The sequence below is a fragment of the Liolophura sinensis genome, chromosome 1, assembly GCF_032854445.1.
Source record: "Liolophura sinensis isolate JHLJ2023 chromosome 1, CUHK_Ljap_v2, whole genome shotgun sequence".
NCBI lineage: Eukaryota > Metazoa > Mollusca > Polyplacophora > Chitonida > Chitonidae > Liolophura > Liolophura sinensis.
This window is the reverse complement of record NC_088295.1, coordinates 36,328,796-36,356,688: the sequence shown is the minus strand read 5'-3', so window position 1 is coordinate 36,356,688 and position 27,893 is coordinate 36,328,796. Positions and strand designations below refer to the sequence as shown.

The 27,893-nt window shown below is 39.0% G+C and overlaps 1 protein-coding gene across 1 annotated transcript; it reads right to left on the bottom strand.

Annotated features, from left to right (window-relative positions):
• Positions 1 to 158: 158 nt before the first annotated feature.
• Positions 159 to 27,659, bottom strand: LOC135467849 (uncharacterized). Its single transcript, XM_064745746.1, has 13 exons — positions 27,529 to 27,659; positions 22,819 to 22,956; positions 21,811 to 21,884; positions 19,720 to 19,821; positions 19,383 to 19,445; positions 19,059 to 19,153; positions 17,215 to 17,333; positions 15,963 to 16,059; positions 9,937 to 10,103; positions 8,416 to 8,497; positions 6,558 to 6,656; positions 5,706 to 5,796; positions 159 to 4,677 (listed from the first exon to the last, which is right to left on the bottom strand). The coding sequence occupies exons 2-13, from the start codon at positions 22,878 to 22,880 to the stop codon at positions 4,634 to 4,636; spliced, it is 1,095 nt and encodes a 364-aa protein (XP_064601816.1). The 5' UTR covers positions 22,881 to 22,956; positions 27,529 to 27,659; the 3' UTR covers positions 159 to 4,633.
• Between the last annotated feature and the right edge of the window lie 234 nt (positions 27,660 to 27,893).

Sequence of the window (27,893 nt, the reverse complement as noted above, 5' to 3'; positions counted from 1 at the left end):
CTCATATCCAACCCACTTCATGGTAGACAACTCTTACTGCTCCTCAGGATATTAAAAAAGCCAGAAAACCTCACACACCGTCTGTATTTAAAAGCAGAAATTCACTACAATTTCATTTAATTAAACTGTACAGAAAGTTCACGAAAGCATTTGCTTTCACTACCGTTGTTCTATTTATTTCTCCCATTTCTTTATTTGCGAAAACAAGGTGAAGGTACAGAGACTGTGCCCTGTAAAATAGCTCCTATACTTAGAGAATCAAAATAATTCAAATTAGAACTTCTGTACACAGGAAATTCTAGATAAGCATTCTGTCATCAGCAGAAATAGAAATTTACAAATTCTCTATTATTTTGTCTCAATACAGTGAATAATATATTTGAATAACCCCTATAAAAAATTTACATTGTAACAATATAACTGTTTAACTAAAACAACTGTACACATAGAAAACTGCAGGCCCTACAAACTGATTTATCAACACTAGTGCTTTAAATGTATTCGGAATGTCCATATATTTGTATTGGGACAAGAATGAGCACATTTACACATTACATAATCAATCTGTACAAGCTGCTGTAAGACTTCAAATGTATCTCATTTCACCAGAATCTGTTAATTATTATGACCAGAAAATATGAATTAGCATACTGAGGTGGTAAAAACTTACCTATTACATACAGTGCAGTGAACACCCAATTCAAATACACCACATTGTCATGCATGTAACTATAGTATTAAAAAAGTAGAGTACATTTCAGTTATAGGCAGCACTGATCCCAAGGTTACTAAGCGATCTTACACTTAAGTTAAAATTTTAATCATTATATTTGGTATATTCATTTCTGTTATTTTTACTGTAATTGGTTGTAGAATAAATTATCTAGAATTCACGTTGTCAAGTAATATTATGACCTTGTTACATCAGAAATAACAATTTTAAAATGATCTGAAATTTCGGCTTTAATAAGTTTAAGATCGCTTCGTAATGACTCAAGAATACAGTTCATAAGTGTCATGATAATAGTCAAGACAATACCAATACTGTGCAGGCTTTTTGCATAACATGTAACTAAATAAGATTCCTGTGTGTTTGAAAATTTGCATTCAAACATGTCAATCAGTTCCCATACATTTCAATCAGTAAATCACCACTAAAAGTTGTTGATAAATTGTTTTGTAAATCAGATGTCTCGGTCAGCATTACTTATAATCTGTTTATGTTATTAAAGATACTGAATTCATTAACAGCTGTTGTTCATTTATATAGAATACCCTCAATTTGACTTTTAAATAGTATATACTGGTATATAGGTATAGACTGTTATTTGCAACACTGTCTGCCATAGCAGCTTCCCCACACATCCAATCTAGAATCTTGAGCACAGGTACACTGTACAAATATATATTTATATATAAATATAACAGAAGGCAAAAATGACTACACCATTTATATACCAATAAGGAACTGTTTTACACCTGAGTGAGTGATCTGAGAACCTAAGACTTTATCTTGCATACATGATGGAGTTCAAAACACATCAACACTTGTCACTCATGAAACCATCCAGTCCTCACTATCATTGAATAAGAGCTCAGGTAAGAATAATTTTAGGCCCTATACTGCTTTTGCATTCAAACAGATGATAGTCTGTGAAGTTCCATTGGTCGCAACATTTACTTCCCTTTACTGAATGCTGAAGAACACTAGATTTATCCAGCCTCAACCCACCCTTAGCAAAGCCTTGTCCCCAAAAGGTATGGAAGCAAAAGTAAACACTTAAATTGTGTAGAGTAAATAAAAATCATACATGAAAAGTGTGACAATAAGTCTTGCAGCATTATACATCCACCAAACATTGCTGCAGCAGTTAAATTTTACATCACAATCCCATTACAAATGCCACAAAATATTCACATCACATCATATCACTGTCCAGAAGTCATATACCTATAAGTCACATATACTGCTGTAGCTGAGCTGACTGAACAATTACAGTGATGCCTTTATGAACTTTATAAGGGAAAAGCTCACAATTCAGGACCTCTGCCTATCAGTGAATCATAGTAATGCTTTGGTGTCTCCAGAACTGTATAAGGGAAAAAAGCAGAACTGAGAACTCAGGACCTCTCCTAACTGAACAATCATAGTGATGCCTTAGTGTGTCCAGAACTTCACAAGGAGAATGCTCAGAATTCAGAACCTCTGACAATTGAACAATTATAGTGACGCCTTAGTGTTTCCAGAACTTTATAAGGGAAAAGATCAGAATTCAGGACCTCTCCTAAATGAACAATCACAGAAATGATCTGACTGACTCCAGAAGGTTTTAAGAGAAAAGATAACAATTCATGACATTTCAACCCACCAAATCTGTCTGAGCAGGACACAGTGATGTTTTTATCAGACCTCCAAACAGTACACATGGTTTTGTAACCATAGTTTTTCAGTCCTGAAGAATGGCGCACCAGTCTGAAATGCACATGAAGGGTTGTGACACTCAACGTCTTCCCTAATTCTTTCTAATGTGAAACAACTTCATGTGACCTTCAGCTCGGCAGAGGTCATTGGCCCAGATATGCATGAGAAAGAACTAACAGCTAATGATACAGTTTCAACCTTACATACAGTTTGCAGCTTCAATCTAACTTTTAGGAGGGAGTCAATAACTTTCATTCAAGTCTTTTTTTAGTCTTCAGGTGGTACATGTTGTCTGAGTACTGTTATGTTCAAAATAATACAAGGATAATTTATCCAAATCTCAAAAGTTCATAAAATTAAATCAAATCAAATCTTGAAATCATAATTTACACAAAGCTCAAAATCACACCAGACTACAAAAAATGGTATTTCAACGACAATAGATAAATTCTACAAATTAAGGTTACATCGGTATCAACATAATTATATGTACAACTATTCCAATCTACGCCAAATATCAAAATGTTAAATAAGTACAAAACAACAGATGATCACAAGAAAAGTGCTTATAAACAAATGACAAATGAATCCGTTCAAATCATAACAAAATGTTTCTGTAAAAAAGATTAAAAGCTTGCCAAAAGAGTCCAACGTTTCATCAAGAACATTGTTTGCTGCAAAAAGTTTATTTACTGGGAAATTTATACACATTATCCAACTTTGGAGAGCAAAGCTTAATTTAAGCCTTAGGGCACTAGAAGCAGACATTTAATACAAATGGGGCAGGGTTGGGTGGCAGAGAAAAGGGAAGGGTGTGAAGGCTATGAAATTTATCAAACAGTTGAAAAATTTGACACTGACAAGTGAAATTGCAATGAACAGAAGTATGAGTATATAATTGGTATTGTATGATGTGTATGTATGTCCAAAAATATTTTCATGATTTCACTTTTTCCTTAATCACTGCTTAATGGGAAGGTGTCACATTTCTTAATCCCAAGTGGTGGTCCTAGAGTGAAGCAGGACCATGAGCTGTTGCCTCAGATATGAATTGTTGAGCAATGTCTACAATATGTCTACAATGTATCAGTTCTGTAAACCTGTACTGTGTGATGTCATCCTTGTGAGCTGGGGAAAGGAACATTTAACATCCATTTTATTGGCATTGATTTGTCCCCATTTTACACAAGACTGTGAAAAGTAAAAGTCTCTTCAACTGTTTGACTCTTGAATACCAAAACTTACAAAGACAAAACCTTTCTCACCCACCATGATTTAAGATCAGGAAGGAAATTAAGAGTAGGGAGTAATGCCAACATTTCTATTCCTATGGCTTCCTGAAGGCCGTAAGCCCATGTTCTAACAAGCTACATGCATATATCTCAAACTAATCATCCTTTACAACACTGGTATAAGTGATGACGTGTTTTTATAAGGAAAACATTGTGTACAGAAAGATGTATCGTGTATCAAAAAGAAAACAGACTGTAAATTTCTAAAAATGTAATATTATGATATGGTAAACATAATGTGAATTACATGTAATGCTAGTGTAAATTTAAAATACCTAGAGCTAGAAATTTTCACAATCACATGTATTAAAGACATGTGGATATGTTCTGAATTGGTACTCGATGACACCTTATTATTTGCATAAATTAATTACACTAAATCATATGACGTCCTCAATAATACCAGACATCAGCCAAATCTGCAGCTCAGGTAAAAGTAGTCATTACAACAAAAGCAACATTTTGTACTCCAACCAGATATCAAAGAGGCTAGCTCTACACACACCTGTGCTTCATTTGCACCTGGAGTAACAGTTCTCATCACCTTGACACTTCACTGCAATTGCAATTTGCTGTAATTAGATACAGTTCCATTGATTGTTTCCATGCCAGCTCTATTGTATTCACAAGAAAGAACAATACTTTTCTTATATACATACATCAACATTCTAAGTAACTAAAAGAGAAATGTGTTCTGCACAGAAAGCAAGATGCCTGTAAATTTATGAGGATGAGTGATCAGTGATGTAAGAAGTTCATTGGAAGAATGGAAGAACTTGGTCCCAAAGTTACAAAAATGTCAGGTTTAGGTAGTATGAAGCATGATGAAACAGTTTTGGCCAAAAATGATCAAAAACTGAGATCCATGTGTTTATACACATGGATGAAATCATTTCATTTTCACAGATATTACCATAGTCTAGAGTTGCTGGAATGGCGGTAGTCCAGAAAAAGGTTCCCCATCTGGAATGAAAAATATGTGTGTAATCAATCAGGCTCATATCACACATCTGTCACCTCCAAATTGTCCCTTATACTGTAACACTTTACCTGAACATTTCATATTTTTCAACATCGCATTCAAGATAGGTTGATTTCATTTAGAGAGACTATAATGGGTACACTGGGGAGTTTCACACTTTCAAGGGTATAGCAGATTGCCCAGTTAAGACCAATTCAGGCTTCAAAGCAGTACCCTCAGTCATGTAAATAACTGCCATCAATGCATGTCAACTATCTAGGCCACTGAAAGCAAAAATGATCGTCTGGAACCTGGAGTGGTTTCAGGCTCAATGCCAACTTTCAGCACTACAATCTGTGTAAATGCCGTTTAACAATAAATCTCATTCCCCTATAGGGGACTCCATGGCTCAGTTGGTTAGCGCCCCAGCGCAGCGTAATGACCCAGGAGCCTCTCACCAATGCGGTCGCTGTGAGTTCAAGTCCAGCTCATGCTGGCTTCCTCTCCGGCCGTAAGTGGGAAGGTCTGCCAGCAACCTGCAGATGGTCGTGGGTTTCCCCCGGGCTGTGCCCGGTTTCCACCCACCATAATGCTGGCCGCCGTCGTATAAGTGAAATATTCTTGAGTACGGCGTAAAACACCAATCAAAAAAAAAAAAATCATTCCCCTATAGGGGACTCCATGGCTCAGTTGGTTAGTGCGCTAGCACAGCGTAATGATCCAGGAGCTTCTCACCAACGCGGTTGCTGTGTATTCAAGTCCAGCTCATGCTGGCTTCCTCTCTGGCCGTACGTGGGAAGGTCTGCCAGCAACCTGCAGATGGTCGTGGGTTTACCCCAGGCCCTGTCCGGTTTCCTCCCACCATAATGCTGGCTGCCGTCATATAAGTGAAATATTCTTGAGTACGGCGTAAAAAAACACCAATCAAATAAATAAATAAATAAATCATTCCACTATAAAACTGCCTGGCCTGGATGATGAGATTATAACCAAGACATGAGGAAAAGTCCCGATCTCTGCCTATACTCACAGAGAATGTGAGACTGGACACAGAAGGGAGGAAGGGTGGCCATGACTGTCAGCTTGTTGTTGATCCATTCTGGTAACTCAGAGAACTTCCACTGAAGGACAAAAATAATTTCATTTTCATTACATGTACAGGTACTGTAATTCTTCAACCACTGTGCATGTTTGTTGGATGCTTACTCAAGCATACTCTGATAGTATTACTTCTGTGTCAACTGATAAAATTATACTTTTTGTTAAACCCTGGATCTGGTCAACCAAAATCAAATAAAAAAAATGTGCATACATGACACTTAAAGTTGTTCTTACATAAGCAGGTTGAGGAATCAGAATACTAAAGTCAGGAGATTTGTCAAGAATCTGGTGAAGCTTCTGAAGGTGTTTTTTTGTAAACTTTCCTCCAGTATATAATGCCTCACAACATTTGTGTAAGTGATATACTCCCAAGTAAAATGCTAACTAACCTTTATTTTCTCAAATCAAGCTGACATTAAAACTGTGCATAAAGGAACAAGCTACTGTAAAACCTTCTATCAGTACTTACATCTCTATCACCCACAGGTAGAATACTGTTGACAGGTACTGTTACATGACAGGACTGATCATTCTGCAGGTGAGCTCTGACTACAATCTGCTATCAGTACTTACATCTCTATTACCTACAGGTAGAATACTGTTGACAGGTACTGTTACATGACAGGACTGACCATTCTGTAGGTGAGCTCTGACTACAATCTTCTATCAGTACTTACATCTCTATTACCCACAGGTAGAATACTGTTGACAGGTACTATTGCACTATATGACCGATCATTCTGTAAGTGAGCTCTGACTACAATCTTCTATCAGTACTTACATCTCTATTACCCACAGGTAGAATACTGTTGACAGGTACTGTGACACTGCAAGACTGGCCATTCTGTAGTTGCACTGTGGCCACAACCTTGTACCGACACTACAACATAACATTGCATGGCATGTCATTAGATGTTAAGCCAATGGAGGCCATTCAATTCTTTCACATAAATGGATGTAACAAACTTTACAGCAGTTTAGTTGAATACAGCACTTTTCAACTCGCAATTAGTATGCAATGCAGAACCAAGCTTGGCCTTCAAAGATATATGAAACAGTTGTTTCCTATTTCTTAATATGCAGTTTAAGATGTGTCCTTACATATGAAAGTTCAAACACGATTCTTGTGAAAAAAATGGTTTTACACTACAGTGTTACTAAGGTCTCAGTCCGAAATTCCGATTTTTACGCAGCTGCAGTTATGGTGTCAATAGTGATAGCTGTCAATACAAATCTGTGGGAGGAAAAGTGCCCATTAAGTGCAGCCTTATCAGTCAGATCATCTTTGTCACTTCAACAAACTTCCAACCACTGACAAAAAATATGCATAATATTTCACGTTTTTCACATGTATCATTTAAAGGAGAAGAAAACTTAAAACAATGACACTATAGCCTGAAGAGAGCAGATTTTTTTCTATCTGGTGGTGCCTGCTGCATAATTTTGCGATTTTTCCTCGCCATACACGTTAAATCTGAAAACGGCAAAGCTGGCATAAATCGCTGAGTTCATCGCGTCCTCCATCTTTAACACCTTTTAATTTAGGCTGGGGGTGTGTTGCCTCTCAGCCAATGGGAGTTGTTAAAACTGCCGGCTTGTTCGTGTCAACTCGGGACCTACCTCCAACATTCCGGTTTCCCAATCGTCAATCGGAAAACAAACTGTACTGTTCGCTACCTTCTGGGAAGAAGAGTTCTACTGGAAATGTACGAATTGCACTTCAGCGGTTTCAGATGGCAATTCTCTCCCTTACACAGAAGACTTCAGGACTAGTTCTAAGGCAAAATGAAGTTGCCCACAGCGGATTTTGGCACTGACTTTATTTATGATTTATCAACTTGAGGTACATATTAGAATTTTTTTTATGGCATGCACCTGCGAGGAAATGCATACTCATTTCAATGGTATTTGTGTGATATTTAAATTTTCTTCTCCTTTAAAGGCAAAGACCACTCTGAAATGAAGTATGTATCAGATGAAAGACCATTAAAAACAGTCCAGGAAAATAGTTACATTTATTTTTTTTTTTATAATTTTTCCAATTAAATAAAAAAAAAAGGCAACCACAGATCAGACTCTGTGGTGGCTTGTTGTGACCCAGAAGATATCAATTACATTACATCTGTACTTTTTGCCTTAAATAATTCATTTTAAGGTCGAATTGAGCGAATGCATTCATAGATCTATATGTATATGCATTTTGATGAAATGCAGCAGTCTAAAGTGTGTTAAATAGCAAAAACCTTATGTGACATCATTGGTCCCATTGTGGCCAGAAAAGGCCACCATAGAATAAAATATTGAAATGCATTTTACTAGGTTAAACAAATTGTAAAAAAAATATAAATCCAACTATTTTCTTGGACAATTTTCAATGGTCTTTCATCTGATACATACTTCGTCTTAGAGTAGTCTTTGCATTTAAATCCAGTTTCCAATCACTTCAATCTTCTGAATTTAATGCAGGGAAATACCTCATGGACAAACAAAGCCTTACTGTAGACACAAGTGTTTAAGAATGATTCAGATAACTGAGTATTTATACTGACTAGCTGAGAGGTCATGACTGGCACTCAGTTTCCTCTCACCTTCTTCTTAAAATTAGCTAGTCAATTAGGACGGCTTAAACAATCCCTCACCTGTACATGGGCTCCATGTGTTGTGGGTGGGATAGCTTCTCTGTTGTTTGTGAAAAGTGGAATACGAATTTTATCCATCCCCCTACGGACAAAATGTAAAGATAAACAGTCAAATTATTACTTAGATTGCTCTCTACAGGAGTCAACAAGAAGACAGTGCAACACAGTTTTAATCCCATCAGCAGCACTGATGAAGGAACACTGTTAGGTTTTTATCAATATGTGCAAGCTGAACTATCATGGGAAAAACGACACCTAAAGTAACTCACTTTGCCGAAATCTGAGGGTTGTACTGATCTTTAAAAGGTTTTTTGATGTTTGTTTGGGAAGGATTATAATGGAAAAATCGTAAATTTCAGCACCAAAGAAATATTATATGCATAACCTTCATTTGGCACTAAAACTGCACTTTTGGGGAAATATATTAGGCCAAATATAGAGTATTAATCACATCAATCACAGCAATCTCATTCAATTTGCTCAAGAATAGCTGAGGCAGGTGCCCATAGGCTTTCTCATGCATGTACATATATAAATATACCTCCTCATGCACATATTCAGTGTATGACAATCAATATAGCAAACTGCTTCTCTGTTCAAACATAAGGAAGTTCGCCGATATCATAAGGGGCTTATTTGTACCTTATTAGTACGTTTACCAAAACATGTCAGCTTTGCAGTATTTTAGCCATACTGTGGGGAAAATATGTTAGCACCAAGGAACAGTTGTCTTTAACATTAGAATGGTAACATCACAAAAAACAAAACAAATAGTAAACAGTAGCTTTTAAAATCAGCAAGTATCGATTAATATTTTGAAATTAATATTAAATATTGTTCTAATACATCATTTCTTAAAATATCATTTAAATATTCAGCTACATCACTGCCAGCAATGCTGCTCAATAACTGAAATACAGAGTCAACTGTCATACTGAAGTTTCCCAACACAGAATTAATTTTAAATGGTTATGACCTATTTCTTTTCACTGGGCTCAAATGAGAGAGCTCTTGCTTAGTTGCCTTTTACATTTCAGCTTGCCTAAGGAACTATTACGACTTGAAAATAAAGACAAGGGATTTACAAAAATACTTGCTTCTTAGTATCATTAAGGAGTTGAAGTAAATGAACCAAAAATTTCGCCCCAAAAATGTCAAATATACGTCATAAAGTATTACATTTGTTGCTGAAACATATTTTCCAGTAGGATATCATCCTATCCACCATACTACAAAACACCTTTCTGAAATTACTGAAAAATTAACAGGTGAAATGTTGTCTTTAACATGAGAATGGTAACAGCAAAAAAAAACCACAAAACAAACATTTGTTTTGCTATGCCTAGCCTAAGATGAATATTAGGTATGGCAAATTGAGCCTCCATTTTGTTTCCCTTTAACATATCTCCGATTTGTTAACTTCAAATGGACTAAACACATGAACAGTTTTGTGAAGTGTTTGTCAGTTAACATGCATATTTATGTCATAATTCTAATCAGAACCCACACTGCTGTACTTACCTGTTGAGTATGCCGCCATGGTCTTCACAGATGGAATGTTCCCAGATGGTGAGGCTCTCCTGTTCAGGTTGGATCCACAACTTACGGTCCATCCTCACTATGTTAGGGTCATTCAGGAGGGGGGTTGTGGAGGAATACTTGGTACAGAGTAACAGTTCACGATTAAGCTACAAGAGAAGGTGACAATGCAAATTACGGTCCATCCTCACTATGTTAGGGTCATTCAGTAGAAAATTGTGGAGGAATAACTGGTACACAATAACAGTTTATGGTTAAGCTACAAGAGAAGGTGACACTGCTAATTACAGTCCATCCTCACTACATTAGGGTCATTAAGGAAGGGGGTTGTGGAGGAATAGCTGGTACACAATAACAGTTCACGGTTAAGCTACAAGAGAAGGTGACACTGTGAATTACAGTCCATCCCAACTATGTTAGGGTGAGTCAGTAGGGGATTGTGGAGGAATGCTTGTTACACAGTAACAGTTCACTGTTAAGCTACAAGAGAAGATGACACTGCAAAGTACAGTATATTTTCACTATGTTAGGGTGAGTCAGTAGGGAATTGTGGAGGAATACTTGGTACACAATAACAGTTCACGGTTAAGCTACAAGAGAAGGTGACACTGCTAATTACAGTCCATCCTCACTATGTTAGGGTCATTCAGTAGAAAATTGTGGAGGAATAACTGGTACACAATAACAGTTTATGGTTAAGCTACAAGAGAAGGTGACACTGCTAATTACGGTCCATCCTCACTACATTAGGGTCATTAAGGAAGGGGGTTGTGGAGGAATAGCTGGTACACAATAACAGTTCACGGTTAAGCTACAAGAGAAGGTGACACTGTGAATCACAATCCATCCCAACTATGTTAGGGTGAGTCAGTAGGGGATTGTGGAGGAATACTTGATACACAGTAACAGTTCACGGTTAAGCTACAAGAGAAGTTGACACTGCTAAATACAGTCCATCCTCACTATGTTAAGGTAAGTCAGTAGGGGATTGTGGAGGAATACTTGGTACACAGTAACAGTTCACGGTTAAGCTACAAGAGAAGGTGAGACTGCTAATTACAGTCCACCCTCATTATGTTAGGGTGAGTCAGTAGGGAATTGTGGAGGAATACTTGGTACACAGTAACAGCTCACAGTTAAGCTACAAGAGAAGTTGACACTGCTAATTACAGTCCATCCTCATTATGTTAGGGTGAGTCAGTAGGGGATTGTGGAGCAATGCTTGGTAAACAGTAACAGCTCATGGTTAAGCTACAAGAAAAGGTGACACTGCGAATTACAGTCCATCCTCACTATGTTAGGGTGAGTCAGTAGGGGATTGTGGAGCAATACTTGGTAAACAGTAACAGCTCATGGTTAAGCTACAAGAGAAGGTGACACTGCGAATTACGGTCCATCCTCGCTATGTTAGGGTGAGTCAGTAGGGGATTGTGGAGCAATACTTGGTAAACAGTAACAGCTCATGGTTAAGCTACAAGAGAAGTTGACACTGCTAAATACAGTCCATCCTCATTATGTTAAGGTGAGTCAGTAGGGGATTGTGGAGCAATACTTGGTACGCAGTAACAGTTCACGGTTAAGCTACAAGAGAAGGTGACACTGTGAATTACAGTCCACCCTCATTATGTTAGGGTGAGTCAGTAGGGAATTGTGGAGGAATACTTGGTACACAGTGACAGTTCACGGTTAAGCTACAAGAGAAGTTGACACTGCTAATTACAGTCCATCCTCATTATGTTAGGGTGAGTCAGTAGGGAATTGTGGAGGAATACTTGGTACACAGTAACAGTTCGTGGTTAAGCTACAAGAGAAGGTGACACTGCTAATTACAGTCCATCCTCATTATGTTAGGGTGAGTCAGTAGGGAATTGTGGAGGAATACTTGGTACACAGTGACAGTTCACGGTTAAGCTACAAGAGAAGTTGACACTGCTAATTACAGTCCATCCTCATTATGTTAGGGTGAGTCAGTAGGGAATTGTGGAGGAATACTTGGTACACAGTAACAGCTCATGGTTAAGCTACAAGAGAAGTTGACACTGCTAAATACAGTCCATCCTCATCATGTTAGGGTGAATCAGTAGGGGATTGTGGAGGAATACTTGGTAAACAGTAACAGCTCACAGTTAAGCTACAAGAGAAGGTGACACTGCGAATTACAGTCCATCCTCATTATGTTAGGGTGAGTCAGTAGGGGATTGTGGAGCAATACTTGGTACACAGTAACAGTTCATGGTTAAGCTACAGGAGAAGGTGACACTGCTAATTACAGTCCATCCTCACTGTGTTAAGGTGAGTCAGTAGGGGATTGTGGAGCAATACTTGGTAAACAGTAACAGCTCATGGTTAAGCTACAAGAGAAGTTGACACTGCTAATTACAGTCCATCCTCGCTATGTTAGGGTGAGTCAGTAGGGGATTGTGGAGCAATACTTGGTAAACAGTAACAGTTCATGGTTAAGCTACAAGAGAAGTTGACACTGCTAATTATAGTCCATCCTCACTATGTTAGGGTGAGTCAGTAGGGAATTGTGGAGGAATACTTGGTACACAGTAACAGCTGACGGTTAAGCTACAAGAGAAGGTGACACTGATAATTACAGTCCATCCTCACTATGTTAGGGTGAGTCAGTAGGGAATTGTGGAGCAATACTTGGTACAGAGTAACAGCTCACAGTTAAGCTACAAGAGAAGGTGACACTGCTAATTACAGTCCATCCTCATTATGTTAGGGTGAGTCAGTAGGGAATTGTGGAGGAATACTTGGTACACAGTGACAGCTCACGGTTAAGCTACAAGAGAAGTTGACACTGCTAATTACAGTCCATCCTCATTATGTTAGGGTGAGTCAGTAGGGAATTGTGGAGGAATACTTGGTACACAGTAACAGCTCATGGTTAAGCTACAAGAGAAGTTGACACTGCTAAATACAGTCCATCCTCATTATGTTAGGGTGAGTCAGTAGGGGATTGTGGAGGAATACTTGGTAAACAGTAACAGCTCACAGTTAAGCTACAAGAGAAGGCGACACTGCGAATTACGGTCCATCCTCATTATGTTAGGGTGAGTCAGTAGGGGATTGTGGAGCAATACTTGGTACACAGTAACAGTTCATGGTTAAGCTACAAGAGAAGGTGACACTGCGAATTACAGTCCATCCTCGCTATGTTAGGGTGAGTCAGTAGGGGATTGTGGAGCAATACTTGGTACACAGTAACAGCTCATGGTTAAGCTACAAGAGAAGTTGACACTGCTAATTACAGTCCATCCTCACTATGTTAGGGTGAGTCAGTAGGGAATTGTGGAGGAATACTTGGTACACAGTAACAGTTCAGTGTTAAGCTACAAGAGAAGGTGACACTGCTAATTACAGTCCATCCTCATTATGTTAGGGTGAGTCAGTAGGGAATTGTGGAGGAATACTTGGTACACAGTAACAGTTCAGTGTTAAGCTACAAGAGAAGGTGACACTGCTAATTACAGTCCATCCTCACTATGTTAGGGTGAGTCAGTAGGGGATTGTGGAGGAATACTTGGTACACAGTAACAGTTCAGTGTTAAGCTACAAGAGAAGGTGACACTGCTAATTACAGTCCATCCTCATTATGTTAGGGTGAGTCAGCAGGGAATTGTGGAGCAATACTTGGTACACAGTAACAGCTCATGGTTTAGCTACAAGAGAAGTTGACACTGCTAATTACGGTCCATCCTCACTATGTTAGGGTCAGTCAGTAGGGGAATGTGGAGGAATAATTGGTACACAGTAACAGTTCATGGTTAAGCTACAAGAGAAGGTGACACTGATAATTACAGTCCATCCTCACTATGTTAGGGTGAGTCAGTAGGGAATTGTGGAGCAATACTTGGTACACAGTAACAGCTCACGGTTAAGCTACAAGAGAAGGTGACACTGCTAATTACAGTCCATCCTCACTATGTTAGGGTGAGTCAGTAGGGGATCGTGGAGGAATACTTGGTAGACCTACACAGTAACAGCTCACAGTTAAGCTACAAGAGAAGATGACACTGCAAAATACAGTCCATTTTCACTATGTTAGGGTTATTCAGCAGGGGATTGTGGAGGAATACTTGGTAGGCTTACACAGTAACAGCTCACGGTTAAGCTACAAGAGAAGGTGACACTGCCACAGCACAGATCATAATTAAAAATCAATTGTTTACTGCTTGTATCACGCTCCAAGATACTGAATAATGCTCCAGTGTCGAGTGACAAACCCTCTACTGAGCTGTGTTGGAGAGCTGCAGAGGTGCGTAGGTTTATCGCCAAAGGTGTGAATATAGTTCCGTCTACTGACTAATCTTAGCTAGTTTGCAAGAGAAGGTGCAATCCTTGTGTATTCAGCTGTGTAAACGTGAGCGAGTGAGTGCTTGAGGTTTAACGTTGTACTCAACAATTTTTCAGTCATATGACGACGAAGGAATCCTTAGGGTGCATGTACGTGTAATGTGCCTCCTTGTTGCAGGACGGATTTCCACCGCTCTTTTATTTAGTACTGCTTCACTGAGAAGACTTACCGAAGGCAAGTAAGCCGCCCGCCCAAACCATTATACTGATACGGGTTAACCAGTTGTTGCACTATCCCCTTCATGCTGAACGCCAAGCGAGGAAGTTACAACTTCCTCTTTTTTAAAGTCTTAGGTGTGACTCGATCAAGGATTGATCCTGGATCTTCCGGCACCTGTGTAAACGTATACTAGCCGTGAAAAGCAGAAAGTTTATCTTGCAATATGTAACCTACCTCAGCAAAACAAAATCAGCAAGTCCATCAACTTGATGAAGCCATTTAATTATCGGAGTAAATATGTGATCAAAGTCATCGATTGGTATCGACAGTAGCGTACTAATTTTGATATACATTTATGTTATGCCATATAGAACTACTCGTAAACATGTGTAAATGATACACCTAGAAGCTCATACATTTTTGCTTCAACTTTTATTCACGTTCACAAATAAAGATTGGTTATTGGTTCAAATAATGTATTGTTAAGTATAAAAGAACAGAGTGGAATTATTTCCATGAAGGCATTTTGTAGTCAAAGAGAACATAACAATGTTCAGCCAAGCGTGTGAGATCGGCCACAGTGGAGGGATCACCGACGCTGCAGGTGATAAACTGTCCTGGAGCTTTCTAGGATCGCGCTAGTTTTGACTTTTAGCCTGAGCTGTACTGTAATTACCATCCATCCCCAATATGTTGAAAGTCAGTCAGTAGGAGGGTGCTTCAAGAGGCAGTGACACTATTAATATCAAATATATTAATGCTCAGCAAAACAAAGATTACGAGAAGCCAGTGTAGCTTGCCAGCAAGAGAGAAAATGAAATTATCTTTTTAACTCATCACATCATAGGTTGGTGAACAAACTTGGGTAACCCAGCCCTTAAAACATACCCCTGACTTGACACTGACTCTTATATATTCCACATCATCACAATACCTTGTCTTACTTCCATAGGGCCACATCAAATTTATCTTGTGTTTTACAGGTGAGCGGGCACAAAAAAATCCAACATGAAACCAAACAACAAAATGAATATCCTCCATTTTACTTGATGGTTTTCCTCTTTGTAAAGGCTTTCCAATCACATAAATATGTCTTTCAACTGATCAATGATCAACTGCTGACACAGACCATCTCTCCCACAGTTTTTTTTCAGTTTTAGTGTAACTTTCATACCCTAACATAACACTGAAAAAACAATTTACTCTCGTCGTGAAACAAAAAGTTGAACTGGTGTGTCGTAACTAAAACATAATATCAGGTAATATTTTCAGGGTATGTCTTGTAATATCTAAGATTTTAAGTAAATAATATTTGCCTTGCGAGAAAGCTTCATAGAGAAGGACATTTAGAGCGGCCCAACTAAGTATATGACATGTACCTGTCAACTGTCTACCGTCACTGTGGTAAACTGCCAAGAAGATATCCAGATTATCAAACTTCAATCATTTAATAATTGTGCTCTGTGAAAGCACAACCACTTACTTTGATAGTTAGAGACACCACATTCTCTGAGGACTGATTGGCAATAAGTAGTCTTAAGTTTGCATAACCTAAGCACTTGTGAACTGGATCCAACAATCTGCAAGAATAAAATCAATTCATAACACTTACAACCATTTTTTCTTTCTTCTACTTCCGTATTACTTATATGTAGATGTGCTACGTCACCACCAAAAGAGATGCCCTTTTGGTAAATATGAAATGACATTTTTCATCCCAAAGTCAACACCTTAGATTACAAGTTCTAGCTTATACAGAAAAAGCATTTTTTATTAGCATTAACACAATGAACATATGAAAGCTCCACACTATCTTTGATTTGACGACACATAAAGTGAAAATCACTGTAGGTTAAAATGACAAGAAAATTCAAAAAAATGTTGTCCATAATTTACATTCAACCCTTGTTCAATATGTGACAAATTACCGACAAATTTGTCCTTCATCCACACCCAAACAAGGCAGCTTACGCTGTATAAGATGTAATACTTACCAAAACTGTTTCAAATTCAACACCAATTTCAACATCATTATGGTCCTAATTCCACCTGGCAAGACTGTCTCAATATTTTCATAAATGTCATGGAGTTTTGACAATACTTCAGTCATATGACGAGTCATTCTGTGTTTATATATACTGTGCCTTCTTGTGGCAAAGTGCTGTTTCCACTGAAGTATCATGCCTAAGACACACCCCACCCAGTCACACTATACCTCAGGTCACTGAACCAGTCCTGTTTCCTTGCTCTAACCTTTCGGTGCTGACCTCCAAGCACAACATATCTAAGTGTAGAGCTGCTTCAGTGAAGCAACACTGTGGACACTCAGGGTAGGACAACCAACCAGCCATGATATACTGGTACCCTAATTCCTAATTCTTTTCACATATCAAACAGCAACTTTCAGTGCAATTTATGCACATTTTTAATTTGATTTTGGAGACATAACTACATTGGTTGGATTGGCCAATTTCATGGCTTCACAAAAATATACCTGTATCGGTATACAAACAATAATACCTACAGAATATGCTTAAATAAACACCTTGCAAACATGCGAAAAGGTTGAAGAATTACACTATACTGACACAGCACCAGCCCCTCTAAATAACGAGTGTCATGACAACCAGCCACAAGCACTATTTTAAAATCTTTCACGCCACTCAAAATCCTTCCACTCATGTATGTATAGATGCATCATACATGTATATATACTGGATGTAGACTGATCATACCTTGCTGTGAGACTGAAGTTTTTCTGTGACAATCCAAACCAACACTTGACTTTGTGATGTGCCACCTGAGCCTGTTGAAGGTTGGGTGTTTTCTGATATACTATTAATGATTGCTTGGCCTGTAACAACAGTAAAAACAGTCATTATTTTAATTTCCATGACAACTGCCACAGATATCTGAATACCCTCTGACTTTTGAACACCCAACTGTGACCAAAACTCATCCCAGAATTAAATATAGAGGACATTTCTGACAATCTGCAGTATAACCGAGTACTCCATGTGGACTTCCAAGTAAGCTTACCTGTAAACTCTCTGCCCCAACCAGCTCTTTGTGTATCCAGTACTCCATGTGGACTACCCTGTCAGCTTACCTGTACACTCTCTGCCCCAACCATCTCTTTGTGTATCCAGTACTCCATGTGGAATACCCTGTCAGCTTACCTGTACACTCTCTGCCCCAACCAGCTCTTTGTGTATCCAGTACTCCATGTGGACTACCCAGTCAGCTTACCTGTACACTCTCTGGCCCAACCAGCTCTTTGTGTATCCAGTACTCCATGTGGACTGCCCAGTCAGATTACCTGTACACTCTCTGGCCCAATCAGCTCTTTGTGTATCCAGTACTCCATGTGGACTACCCAGTCAGATTACCTGTACACTCTCTGCCCCAACCAGCTCTTTGTGTATCCAGTACTCCATGTGGACTGCCCGGCCAGCTTACCTGTACACTCTCTGCCCCAATCAGCTCTTTGTGTATCCAGTACTCCATGTGGACTGCCCGGCCAGCTTACCTGTACACTCCCTGATCCAATCAGCTCTGTCTGTACCCAGTACTCCATGTGGACTGCCCAGTCAGATTACCTGTACACTCTCTGCCTTAATCAGCTCTGTCTGTACACAGTACTCCATGTGGACTTCCCAGTCAGCTTACATGTACACTCTCTGGCCCAATCAGCTCTTTTTACATCCAGTACTGCATGTGGACTACCCAGTCAGCTTACCTGTACACTCTCTGGCCCAATCAGCTCTTTGTGTATCCAGTACTCCATGTGGAATACCCAGTCAGCTTACCTGTACACTCTCTGGCCCAATCAGCTCTTTGTGTATCCAGTACTCCATGTGGACTACCCTGTCAGCTTACCTGTACACTCTCTGGCCCAACCAGCTCTGTCTGTATCCAGTACTCCATGTGGAATACCCAGTCAGCTTACCTGTACACTCTCTGGCCCAATCAGCTCTTTGTGTATCCAGTACTCCATGTGGACTGCCCGGCCAGCTTACCTGTACACTCCCTGCCCCAATCAGCTCTGTCTGTACCCAGTACTCCATGTGGACTGCCCAGTCAGCTTACCTGTACACTCTTTGCCCCAATCAGCTCTGTATGTACCCAGTACTTCATGTGGACTGCCCAGTCAGCTTACCTGTACACTCTCTGCCCCAATCAGCTCTGTATGTACCCAGTACTTCATGTGGACTGCCCAGTCAGCTTACCTGTACACTCTCTGCCCCAATCAGCTCTGTCTGTACCCAGTACTCCATGTGGACTGCCCAGCCAGATTACCTGTACACTCTCTGCCCTAATCAGCTCTGTCTGTACCCAGTACTCCATGTGGACTTCCCAGTCAGCTTACATATACACTCTCTGGCCCAGTCAGCTCTTTTTACATCCAGTACTGCATGTGGACTACCCAGTCAGCTTACCTGTACACTCTCTGGCCCAATCAGCTCTTTGTGTATCCAGTACTCCATGTGGACTGCCCAGTCAGCTTACCTGTACACTCTCTGCCCCAATCAGCTCTTTGTGTATCCAGTACTCCATGTGGACTGCCCAGTCAGCTTACCTGTACACTCTCTGCCCCAATCAGCTCTGTCTGTACCCAGTACTCCACCAGAGCTTCCCATCGTACATCCTCTCCACCATCAGCATTGAAGGAACCTGAAGTAAAGATTTTCCACAAGGTATTAATCACCATCAGTCATGCTTCAGACATTGACCAGTGTTAGTTATCAGGGCTGAATTAACTCTAAAATGACCTTTCCAAATAAACACTGATTAATACTGTATTTGTTAACCATGTTAAGAAACTTCTAACATAATTCAAGTATACAGAAGAAACTTTCTTCATTATTTATTAACTGCTGATCTACAAAAATACCTGAAGTACCTGGAATTTCATGAAGCAAGGAAAACTGAAACGGGAAAACATAGCTGCCTAGAGAGAGTGGAGCTGCAAAGAAAATTTTATAAACAGTCAAGGCCTGGAAGACAGTCAGTTTTCACCAATGATTAATGTATCATTTATTTCTAAATCACATTTATATCTTTATTATTTGTCCCAAAATCAGCTTAAAAATGTGTATGAAGTGTGTATTGAAGTGGCTCTTTCATATGGAAAAAGGTGGAGGAAATAGTCTATTAGTATTTAACCAGAAGTCAGGAACATAAAATCTCCAAGATACAACAGTTTCACCGGGAATTTCTGACATAATATGAAGTCTTACACGCATTTTTGTACAGAATGATGTCGTTGCAGTCTATGTAGTCCTTCTTGTCAGAGAATAATGGGAAATCATTGCCTTTTCCATGCCCAAGGCCGTAAGCAACTGTGAACAGAAGGGATACATAGAGGATTAAAGTCAACAAAACACAACATCATACACCTGTATTATTATATATAATTTAATAAAACCGCTAGCTTGTTGCATCTATTAGGCCCTTGACCCAGGCGGTTGCATGTTCAAATTCAGCTCTCACTGTTCCAGCTCTGGCTGTAGGTCAGGAGATTTGCTGCATGTTCAAATTCAGCTCTCACTGATCCAGCTCTGACCATATGTCAGGAGATTTGCTGCATGTTCAAATTCAGCTCTCACTGTTCCAGCTGTGGCCATATGTCAGGAGATTTGCTGGGTGATCAAATTCAGCTCTCACTGTTCCAGCTGTGGCCATATGTTAGGAGATTTGCTACATGTTTAAACTCAGCTCTCACTGTTCCAGCTCTGACCATATGTCAGGAGATTTGTTGCATGTTCATATTCAGCTCTCACTGTTCCAGCTCAGGCCATATGTCAGGAGATTTGTTGCATGTTCAAATTCAGCTCTCACTGTTACAGCTCTGGCTGTATGTCAGGAGATTTGCTGTGTGTTCAAATTCAGCTCTCACTGTTCCAGCTCTGGTTGTATGTCAGGAGATTTGCTGCATGTTCAAACTCAGCTCTCACTGTTCCAGCTCTGGCCGTATGTCAGGAGATTTGCTGCATGTTCAAATTCAGCTCTAAATGTTCCAGCTCTGGCCTTATGTCAGGAGATTTGCTGCATGTTCAACCTCAGCTCTCACTGTTCCAGCTCAATCCTTATGTCAGGAGATTTGCTGCACGTTTAAACTCAGCTCGCAGTGTTACAGCTCTGGCCTTACGTCAAAAGATTTGTCTGGTACCTAACAAAGGGCAGTGGTATACTCTGGGCACTGTAGTTTCTTCCACCCAAAACATGACTGTACAAGTGAACCATTCTTGAGAACTATGTTATGCTAAGCGAAATATTGAAATTCTAATTTTTTAACAGGTTCAGTTAAATATAAAAATGAGTTGCATTGGAACCCCAAGTAATCAACCTAGGCTGATATTTTTTGAATGATGTCAATTAAGAGAATCATATGGGGAAATCTGCCACTAGTGTAAACTGTCCACCCGCCGAAATGACGTGCAAATGAGATAGCAAAGAGATTCCCACAATGCAACGTTCGCTCATGGATTGCAGATGTAAACAACATAACATTTGTTAGCAAGATAAAAATAACTGAATCAAATACATTCTTCCTTTCTATTAATCATGCATAATAAAGTGTTTGTAATTCGCAATGATCTGTATGATCAAACTGAAGTAACGAGGCAGGCTGCATAACTATAGCACAGAGCTGTGCCTGACATTTGAATTTCGCTGAATATATCCTGTCATCTACACTACTAGAAGAGGTAACCTGGTCAATAAAAGTCAATCTTCAGCGACTTGAGTGAGTAGATGGTCAAAGGAAAACCCTGGATCAAACTGCACAGTCACTTGTCCACTTAAAGTTACACACGTTACTAGACACCTGGAACTTTATGTAGACGACGTTGCCGTCAGCAATATGTCTCTTTACATTAAACTCTTTAAACACCTTTTAAATTAATAGATCAATATAAATATATTCTTCGGGCATTTTGTACACAAAATTGGGGAAAACAGGTTAAATTAGTAACAGATTTTTTAGCAACTTTTTTGCCTGTAATATACCTAATACTGTTCTCCACATGTGTCAAACCACACAGAATACAAACACAACACAGATGTTAGAAACCCATGGCATGCCCAGCCATGTTTTAGTTCACCATTTGACAAACTGCTTTACTCTGCCCTCCATATTAATTAACTTTCGAGATAACAGCCAGTTTTAATGATGTTGGACAATGGAATAGAGAGCAAACTGCTGGCCCGCTACCCAACAAACATGGAAGAAGGCCGAGACTGCGTTGTTCAGGTGATTGCCTTTTCAATCACTAGGTCATCTGCAGCATGGGTTCAACCTTAGCCTACATGATAAAGGAGAAACTTACAGTATTCATAGCCACGAAACTTGAGCCGCACACCACATCCCGCTGTTGGATTCACAATATTCAGGTATACAGCCCTGCAACAGAAAAACAATAGAGAATAGAGGTCTACATGTACTGTGTTTTTAATACCGCATATTCAACATGTGATAATATTACACATATATATATAACGATTAGAGATCTACATTTACATGTGTGGATATTATTTTTAATATTTACATGTTCGGTCGATGCTTTATACCATTCTCACAATTACATGTACTTCAGATACTGGAACAAGGCTAGTCCACTAAGGGACATAGCTAGCTTAGCCTGGGAAGAAACTGCTATATCTTTCATAGATCAGATATTTGTGACAAATCTTCTGATGTATAAAGATGGAAACAAGCAAACACAAGCTGGAATTAAACCCATGACTTCACGGGTTGCAGAAATAGTGCAAAACTGCATCATGATGTAGGTGTCTGTTCCTGGTATTACACAGCCAGGAAGCTATAAACTGACACCTTATTTATTTGTTGACTGTGGTTTAATGTTGTAGTTCTCGATAGTTCACATCTACGCAAGAGGTCGAGGGTTTAGGTAGGAAAAAAATGAGCAGAGCTTGGAGAAAACCATCATCCTTCACTAGGAAGCTGGCAAGTCAGGAGCAGAATACATTCAAAACAGAGGTGTTCAGTCATAGGATAATGGATCAGAATATCAACTGTACAGCATAACTTGTGCATCACTCAACCAGACAAAGGATAAAAGGGCTGGCCATGTTTTAAGCTGGCTTTGAACTCATGCTCTTCAACAGGAATGGGGAATCTCGTAAATTAACTCCCTGCCTTAGACAAAGTGGTTCACATTTCGATGTGAAGTAGAACAAGCATACTGTTGCATTATAGTGGATAACAAAAGTGTTTTACTGTGTGTTTTGAACTTTTTCTGTAGCCTTTCTTGACTTTCACTAGCCACAGCAGGCTCACATCACAAGCAAACTGTTCAGATGTGAACACCACATACCCATACACAGTATCCCCCGGGTGATATTCTCCTGCATTGGTTCTGACCACGATATGGTTCATCTCACGGACACAGCATTATTTCAGGTTGGGGAATTATCACTCAGAGCTGACTTTCCATCAGATCTTTCTACTCCAGCTGAAAACAAGTACAAAACAGCACAACATGTTAACAGGATTGAGAATTAACACTATGAAAACTGATCTTACAAAACATCAGTATCGTCTCTCCACAATACACAACCTATGAAACCCATTTAGCATATACTGTAATTCTTCAACTTTTTTGCACGTTTGCAAGGTGTAAATTCAAGCTCATTCAGGAGGTATTATTCTGTGCAGACTGATAAAATTATAATTTTTGTGAAGTCCTGAAATTGGTCAATGCAACCAATGTAGTTCTGTCTCCAAAGTCTAATTATAAATGTGCATAAATTGCACTGAAAGTTGCTCTTTCATATGCGAAAAGGTTGCTAAATTAGGGTGAGTCAACTCTCTCTACTCTATAATCTAACAAAGCAACATCTAAAACATATATCTCTACTCAACTATGTGTATTCCACAACATCTATGTTAAGTTGCAGGCTAAATATCACGCGGTTGTCTCCCATTGCAGCCATGACTGCGCAAGTTAAGCGGAAGCATTCTGCCTTTGAAGCCAGCAAAGGGAAGTACAGAGGTGTTCAAGGTAAACTTATGGAACAAGACAGGGCTGTGTTAGTATACGTAATGACAGCCTTACAGAGCCAGAGTTCGACCCGCAAATTGTCAGTTAACATCACTTAGAAGCTAAATCACTGAAGAGAAGATACCACTACGTTTGTAGCCCTAATTACGATTGAAGGTAGAGATGCCAGGAACAGTAACTGATTTGATATTGAAAATTTCTTTTGAAGTGACAAAACTTATTTTCAAAATACATAAGTCAAAAAAAAATATTTATTGGTGTAAAAAAAAAGCTGTACAGTACAGTAGAAATACTACTGGCTGCGGTATAAACACATCAGTGGATATGGATATCTAGGTACATGTATTACCAGTTAGATAAACTTGGTTTCAAAATTGCAGATGTACATATTCCTGGCTGGCAAGTACCAAAACACAGTAATCTTTTCCAGGAAAATCTACGTTTACTGTGGGTCACCTGAAGCAGAGTAGGATGCTGAGATTTCCAAGAGCTACAAAGTTGTTTTGCCTTTTTGTGCTGGGTGCAAAGAGAAGGGTTGCAACATTATTAATAGGCCACTGACTGCCGGTGTAAAGATGTCAATGTCTTAATTTAAGTCTCTTACTTCGCCTGTCAGAATTTGTGTCGCTTTGCACTGACTGAACTGTAGTAGGCCTGGACTTTTTACTCATAGACTGAATCTCTCAGTTGTCCATACATTTTGTTTACCTTTCACCAAAACAAATAGTGAATTTTGATCTCCTTCTGCACTTAAAGATCACTTTTTATCTGACAATAGTGGCAATGGCAATAGTATCAATGTTAGGCTGATTACTTGACTGAAATAAAACAATAACAGCGATGACAAAGTTTGAAGACAATATCAGAACATATATATTTTATCTGATTAGTGTTTTACATTGTACTCAAGAATATTTCACCTCTATGACTGGGGCCAGCATTATGGTGGGAAAAAACCAGACAAAGCCCTGGGAAAACACATGACTATCTAGAGGTTACTGGAAGACTTTCCAACCTGAAGTCATAGAGAAAGCCAGCAATGAGCATATATCCAGACATATAAGGATAGCTTTTTAAGAGCAATCTAAGAGCAAACTGCAAACTTGTTCTATGAGAGGCATCTAAAAATTTGGTAGATGTTAGAACACTTGTGAGACTGTACATTTATATGGTTATAACATAGTATTATGGCTCTACATAATTTTGCCGTGTGTTATCTATGCAAGTGAAGTGCACATATCTAAGGCTCTAAGTATAACTGATACCGGTGCTTAAATCATTAGATCCTTTTTACTGAACCTCATGTTTTGACATGACATTTCGTATTCTTCCAGAGGAGTGCTAATTTCTTGAGTTACCGAAAACATACAAATGGAACCTTCACTCATGGGTGGAAGAATTAACTCAATATGCTGACTCCAGAGAATAGCCAAATCAGCTGGCTATAATAGTGTTCATCGACACCAGGAAGATTTACCTAGCAGTGAAAGAACAGGCATTATGAATATCATCCATATAACTAGCACTACAGACGTGTAACAAAGCTATTACCTTTCCAAATGCAGGTCAGAGAATTTAGATGACCAACCAAAACATACAGGAAACTGAAGAAAACAGTTACAGGAGTATATCCTCTGGTCACTCCTACATACAAGGAGGAATGCAGAGATTTCCAAGAGCTACAAACTTGTTTTGCCCTTTTGTGTAAAGTGCAAAGAGAACAGTCTCTATGAGTTTTTCAAACATGGGTCAAGCTTCAGAATTGTGTTGGTCAACATTGCACAAAATTATTTTCCAATATTTGTTCGAGGTAATATGATTTTACAATTCAATCATATCATCTAATCCATACTTTGCAATAAAAGCATATTTTAGAAACACACCCAATGCGCATTTATGTACATGTTAAATAACAAATAAGTTATTTTCATAAACTGCATTTTCCACTTTATATGGAAAAAAAATTTAATAACTACAAGAATACAAATAACCTTTGGTGTATGTTAAGCACTAGTCTACGTACACGATGCACTTGGGTTAAACAGAAATCAAATCCAACAAGAAGACACTAAACATAATAGGCAAATATGAAGTCATAGGCTTGAGTATGCAATAAATCACTCTGTATGATCACGACATCTGCACATAGATTATACAGAAATGTCAGTGAAATCTGACCTCTTGACATGAGAAATCTAAAACAAAGCCTGGGAATAACGAGTAATAATGACATACCAAACATTACAAAACATATCCAATCATTTGGAGAGCAGAGGTGTCAGTTGAAAGCACAGGACTGCATACCTCCATTATTAAACAATCTCATGAACATACCATTAAATCATAGCTTTATCATGCACTGATTAATTAGGGTTCAGACTATATCTGAGGATCTTAATTCTCACTGTAAAGAGCTCAGCTTGCACATTTTGAACTTTGCAGTCACTGAAGTTTAGTTGTCAACTTAAAGGACAGTACATACATGTAGGTCAAAATTATATTTATTTATTTATTAATTTATTTAATTGTTACTTACCATGATACTCAAGAATTTTTCATTATACAACACAGATCAGTCTTAAGGTGGAGGAAACTGGAGCTCCCAGGGTAAACCACCAACCTTTTGGCACATGTGACATACAGATATGCACACCTTATCGGTGGAGTTCCCAGGGTAAACCACCAACCTTTTGGTATATGTGACGTAAAGATATGCACCATCTATTAGTGGAGTTCCTAGGGAAAACCACCAACCTTTTGACACATGTGACATACAGATATGCACACTGTGTTGGTGGAGTTCCCAGGGTAAACCACCAACCTTTTGGCACATGTGACATACAGATATGCACACCTTATCGGTGGAGTTCCCAGGGTAAACCACCAACCTTTTGGTATATGTGACGTAAAGATATGCACCATCTATTAGTGGAGTTCCTAGGGAAAACCACCAACCTTTTGACACATGTGACATACAGATATGCACACCTTATTGGTGGAGTTCCCAGGGTAAACCACCAACCTTTTGGCACATGTGACATACAGATATGCACACCTTATTGGTGGAGTTCCCAGGGTAAACCACCAACCTTTTGGTACATGTGACGTACAGATATGCACACCTTATTGGTGGAGTTCCCAGGGTAAACCACCAACCTTTTGGCACATGTGACATACAGATATGAACACCGTGTTGGTGGAGTTCCCAGGGTAAACCACCAACATTTTGGCACATCTATACATTTAGATTTACAACGAACTTTGAAGATCAATCACTTACCCAGATGTACTCTATTCATTTTGAATTGTACTAAATGGTAAATACATAAACAAAGTTATGAGAATCATGATTCATACCATCGCCATCACTGACAGAACCACTTTGATGGCCTAATGGTTGTCGAATCCACCTCAAAGTCTGGAAGCCTGGGGTCAAAACCGGGTACTAAGGACTTTAAAAACTGTACCCAATAGTGCCTTAATTGGCCCTCAGTACTAAGAGGTTAGAGCAAGGAAACAGGATTGGCTGACCCAGTGTCAATACAATGTCAGAGTGAGGTACATGTATCACATTTGCTGTTTTTAGTGATACTTCAGGGGCAACAGCACTTTGGTGGCATGTACACACATCGAATAGCCCGTCGTCAACGTATGACTGAAAAAGTGACACTAATAAGAATGATGTAAAACCCCATATATATATATATATATATATATATATATATATAGGCCTATATATATATATATATATATATATATACACACTGACTAACAGTGACAGTATCATTATTAATTATCATTAGTACCAACTATGAACGGATTAGCCAAGGATTTCGGCTTTGATCTTTATCTATGGGGTTAGGCCTAGATCACGAAGGTGGCCAGCGGTCCCCGAGTATTAGTCTGTATAAGCCACCCTTAGACCGAGGCCTCGGGCTATGAACGGATGAAGTGTAAACGAAAGCCCTTTCCTGGCATTTAACAGAGTATCATGATCTAGACATAACCTACAGAAATTCTTACAATTTACATCCCGATGACTGTTGTCAGTCTGCACCTATTAACTTCCTACTTCTCATAAACTTTACACTCGGTAACTCAGCACGGAGAAATCATATCTGTTCATCTCGAGTCCAACAGTTTGTTTTTATTTCGCAGCTTTATACAAACAGGTGCTTTCTTACATCAACACTCGTCCTGACGATTTTTTCGGTGTGTTTCTGAGAGTTATGTCCCTTAGACCATGCTCTAGTTGATCCAATGAACAAAAAATAAAATAATAAAAATAAATAAAATAAACTCCGAAAGAATTCGGATTAATTTGTATTATCCAATTTATTAACCAGGGAGCCTACGGTACACTTGCCTGAAAAATGACCTCATATTGA

What these genes read in the sequence shown, in the direction of transcription:
- LOC135467849 (XM_064745746.1), bottom strand. Translation starts at nt 22,880, where the DNA reads ATGAACCATATCGTGGTCAGAACCAATGCAGGAGAATATCACCCGGGG. An exon ending in TTGGGGCAGAGAGTGTACAG is followed by an intron (nt 17,334 to 19,058) that starts GTAAGCTGACTG and finishes CTGTTGTTACAG; the next exon opens with GCCAAGCAATCATTAATAGT. An exon ending in CATGGCGGCATACTCAACAG is followed by an intron (nt 8,498 to 9,936) that starts GTAAGTACAGCA and finishes TTTTGTCCGTAG; the next exon opens with GGGGATGGATAAAATTCGTA.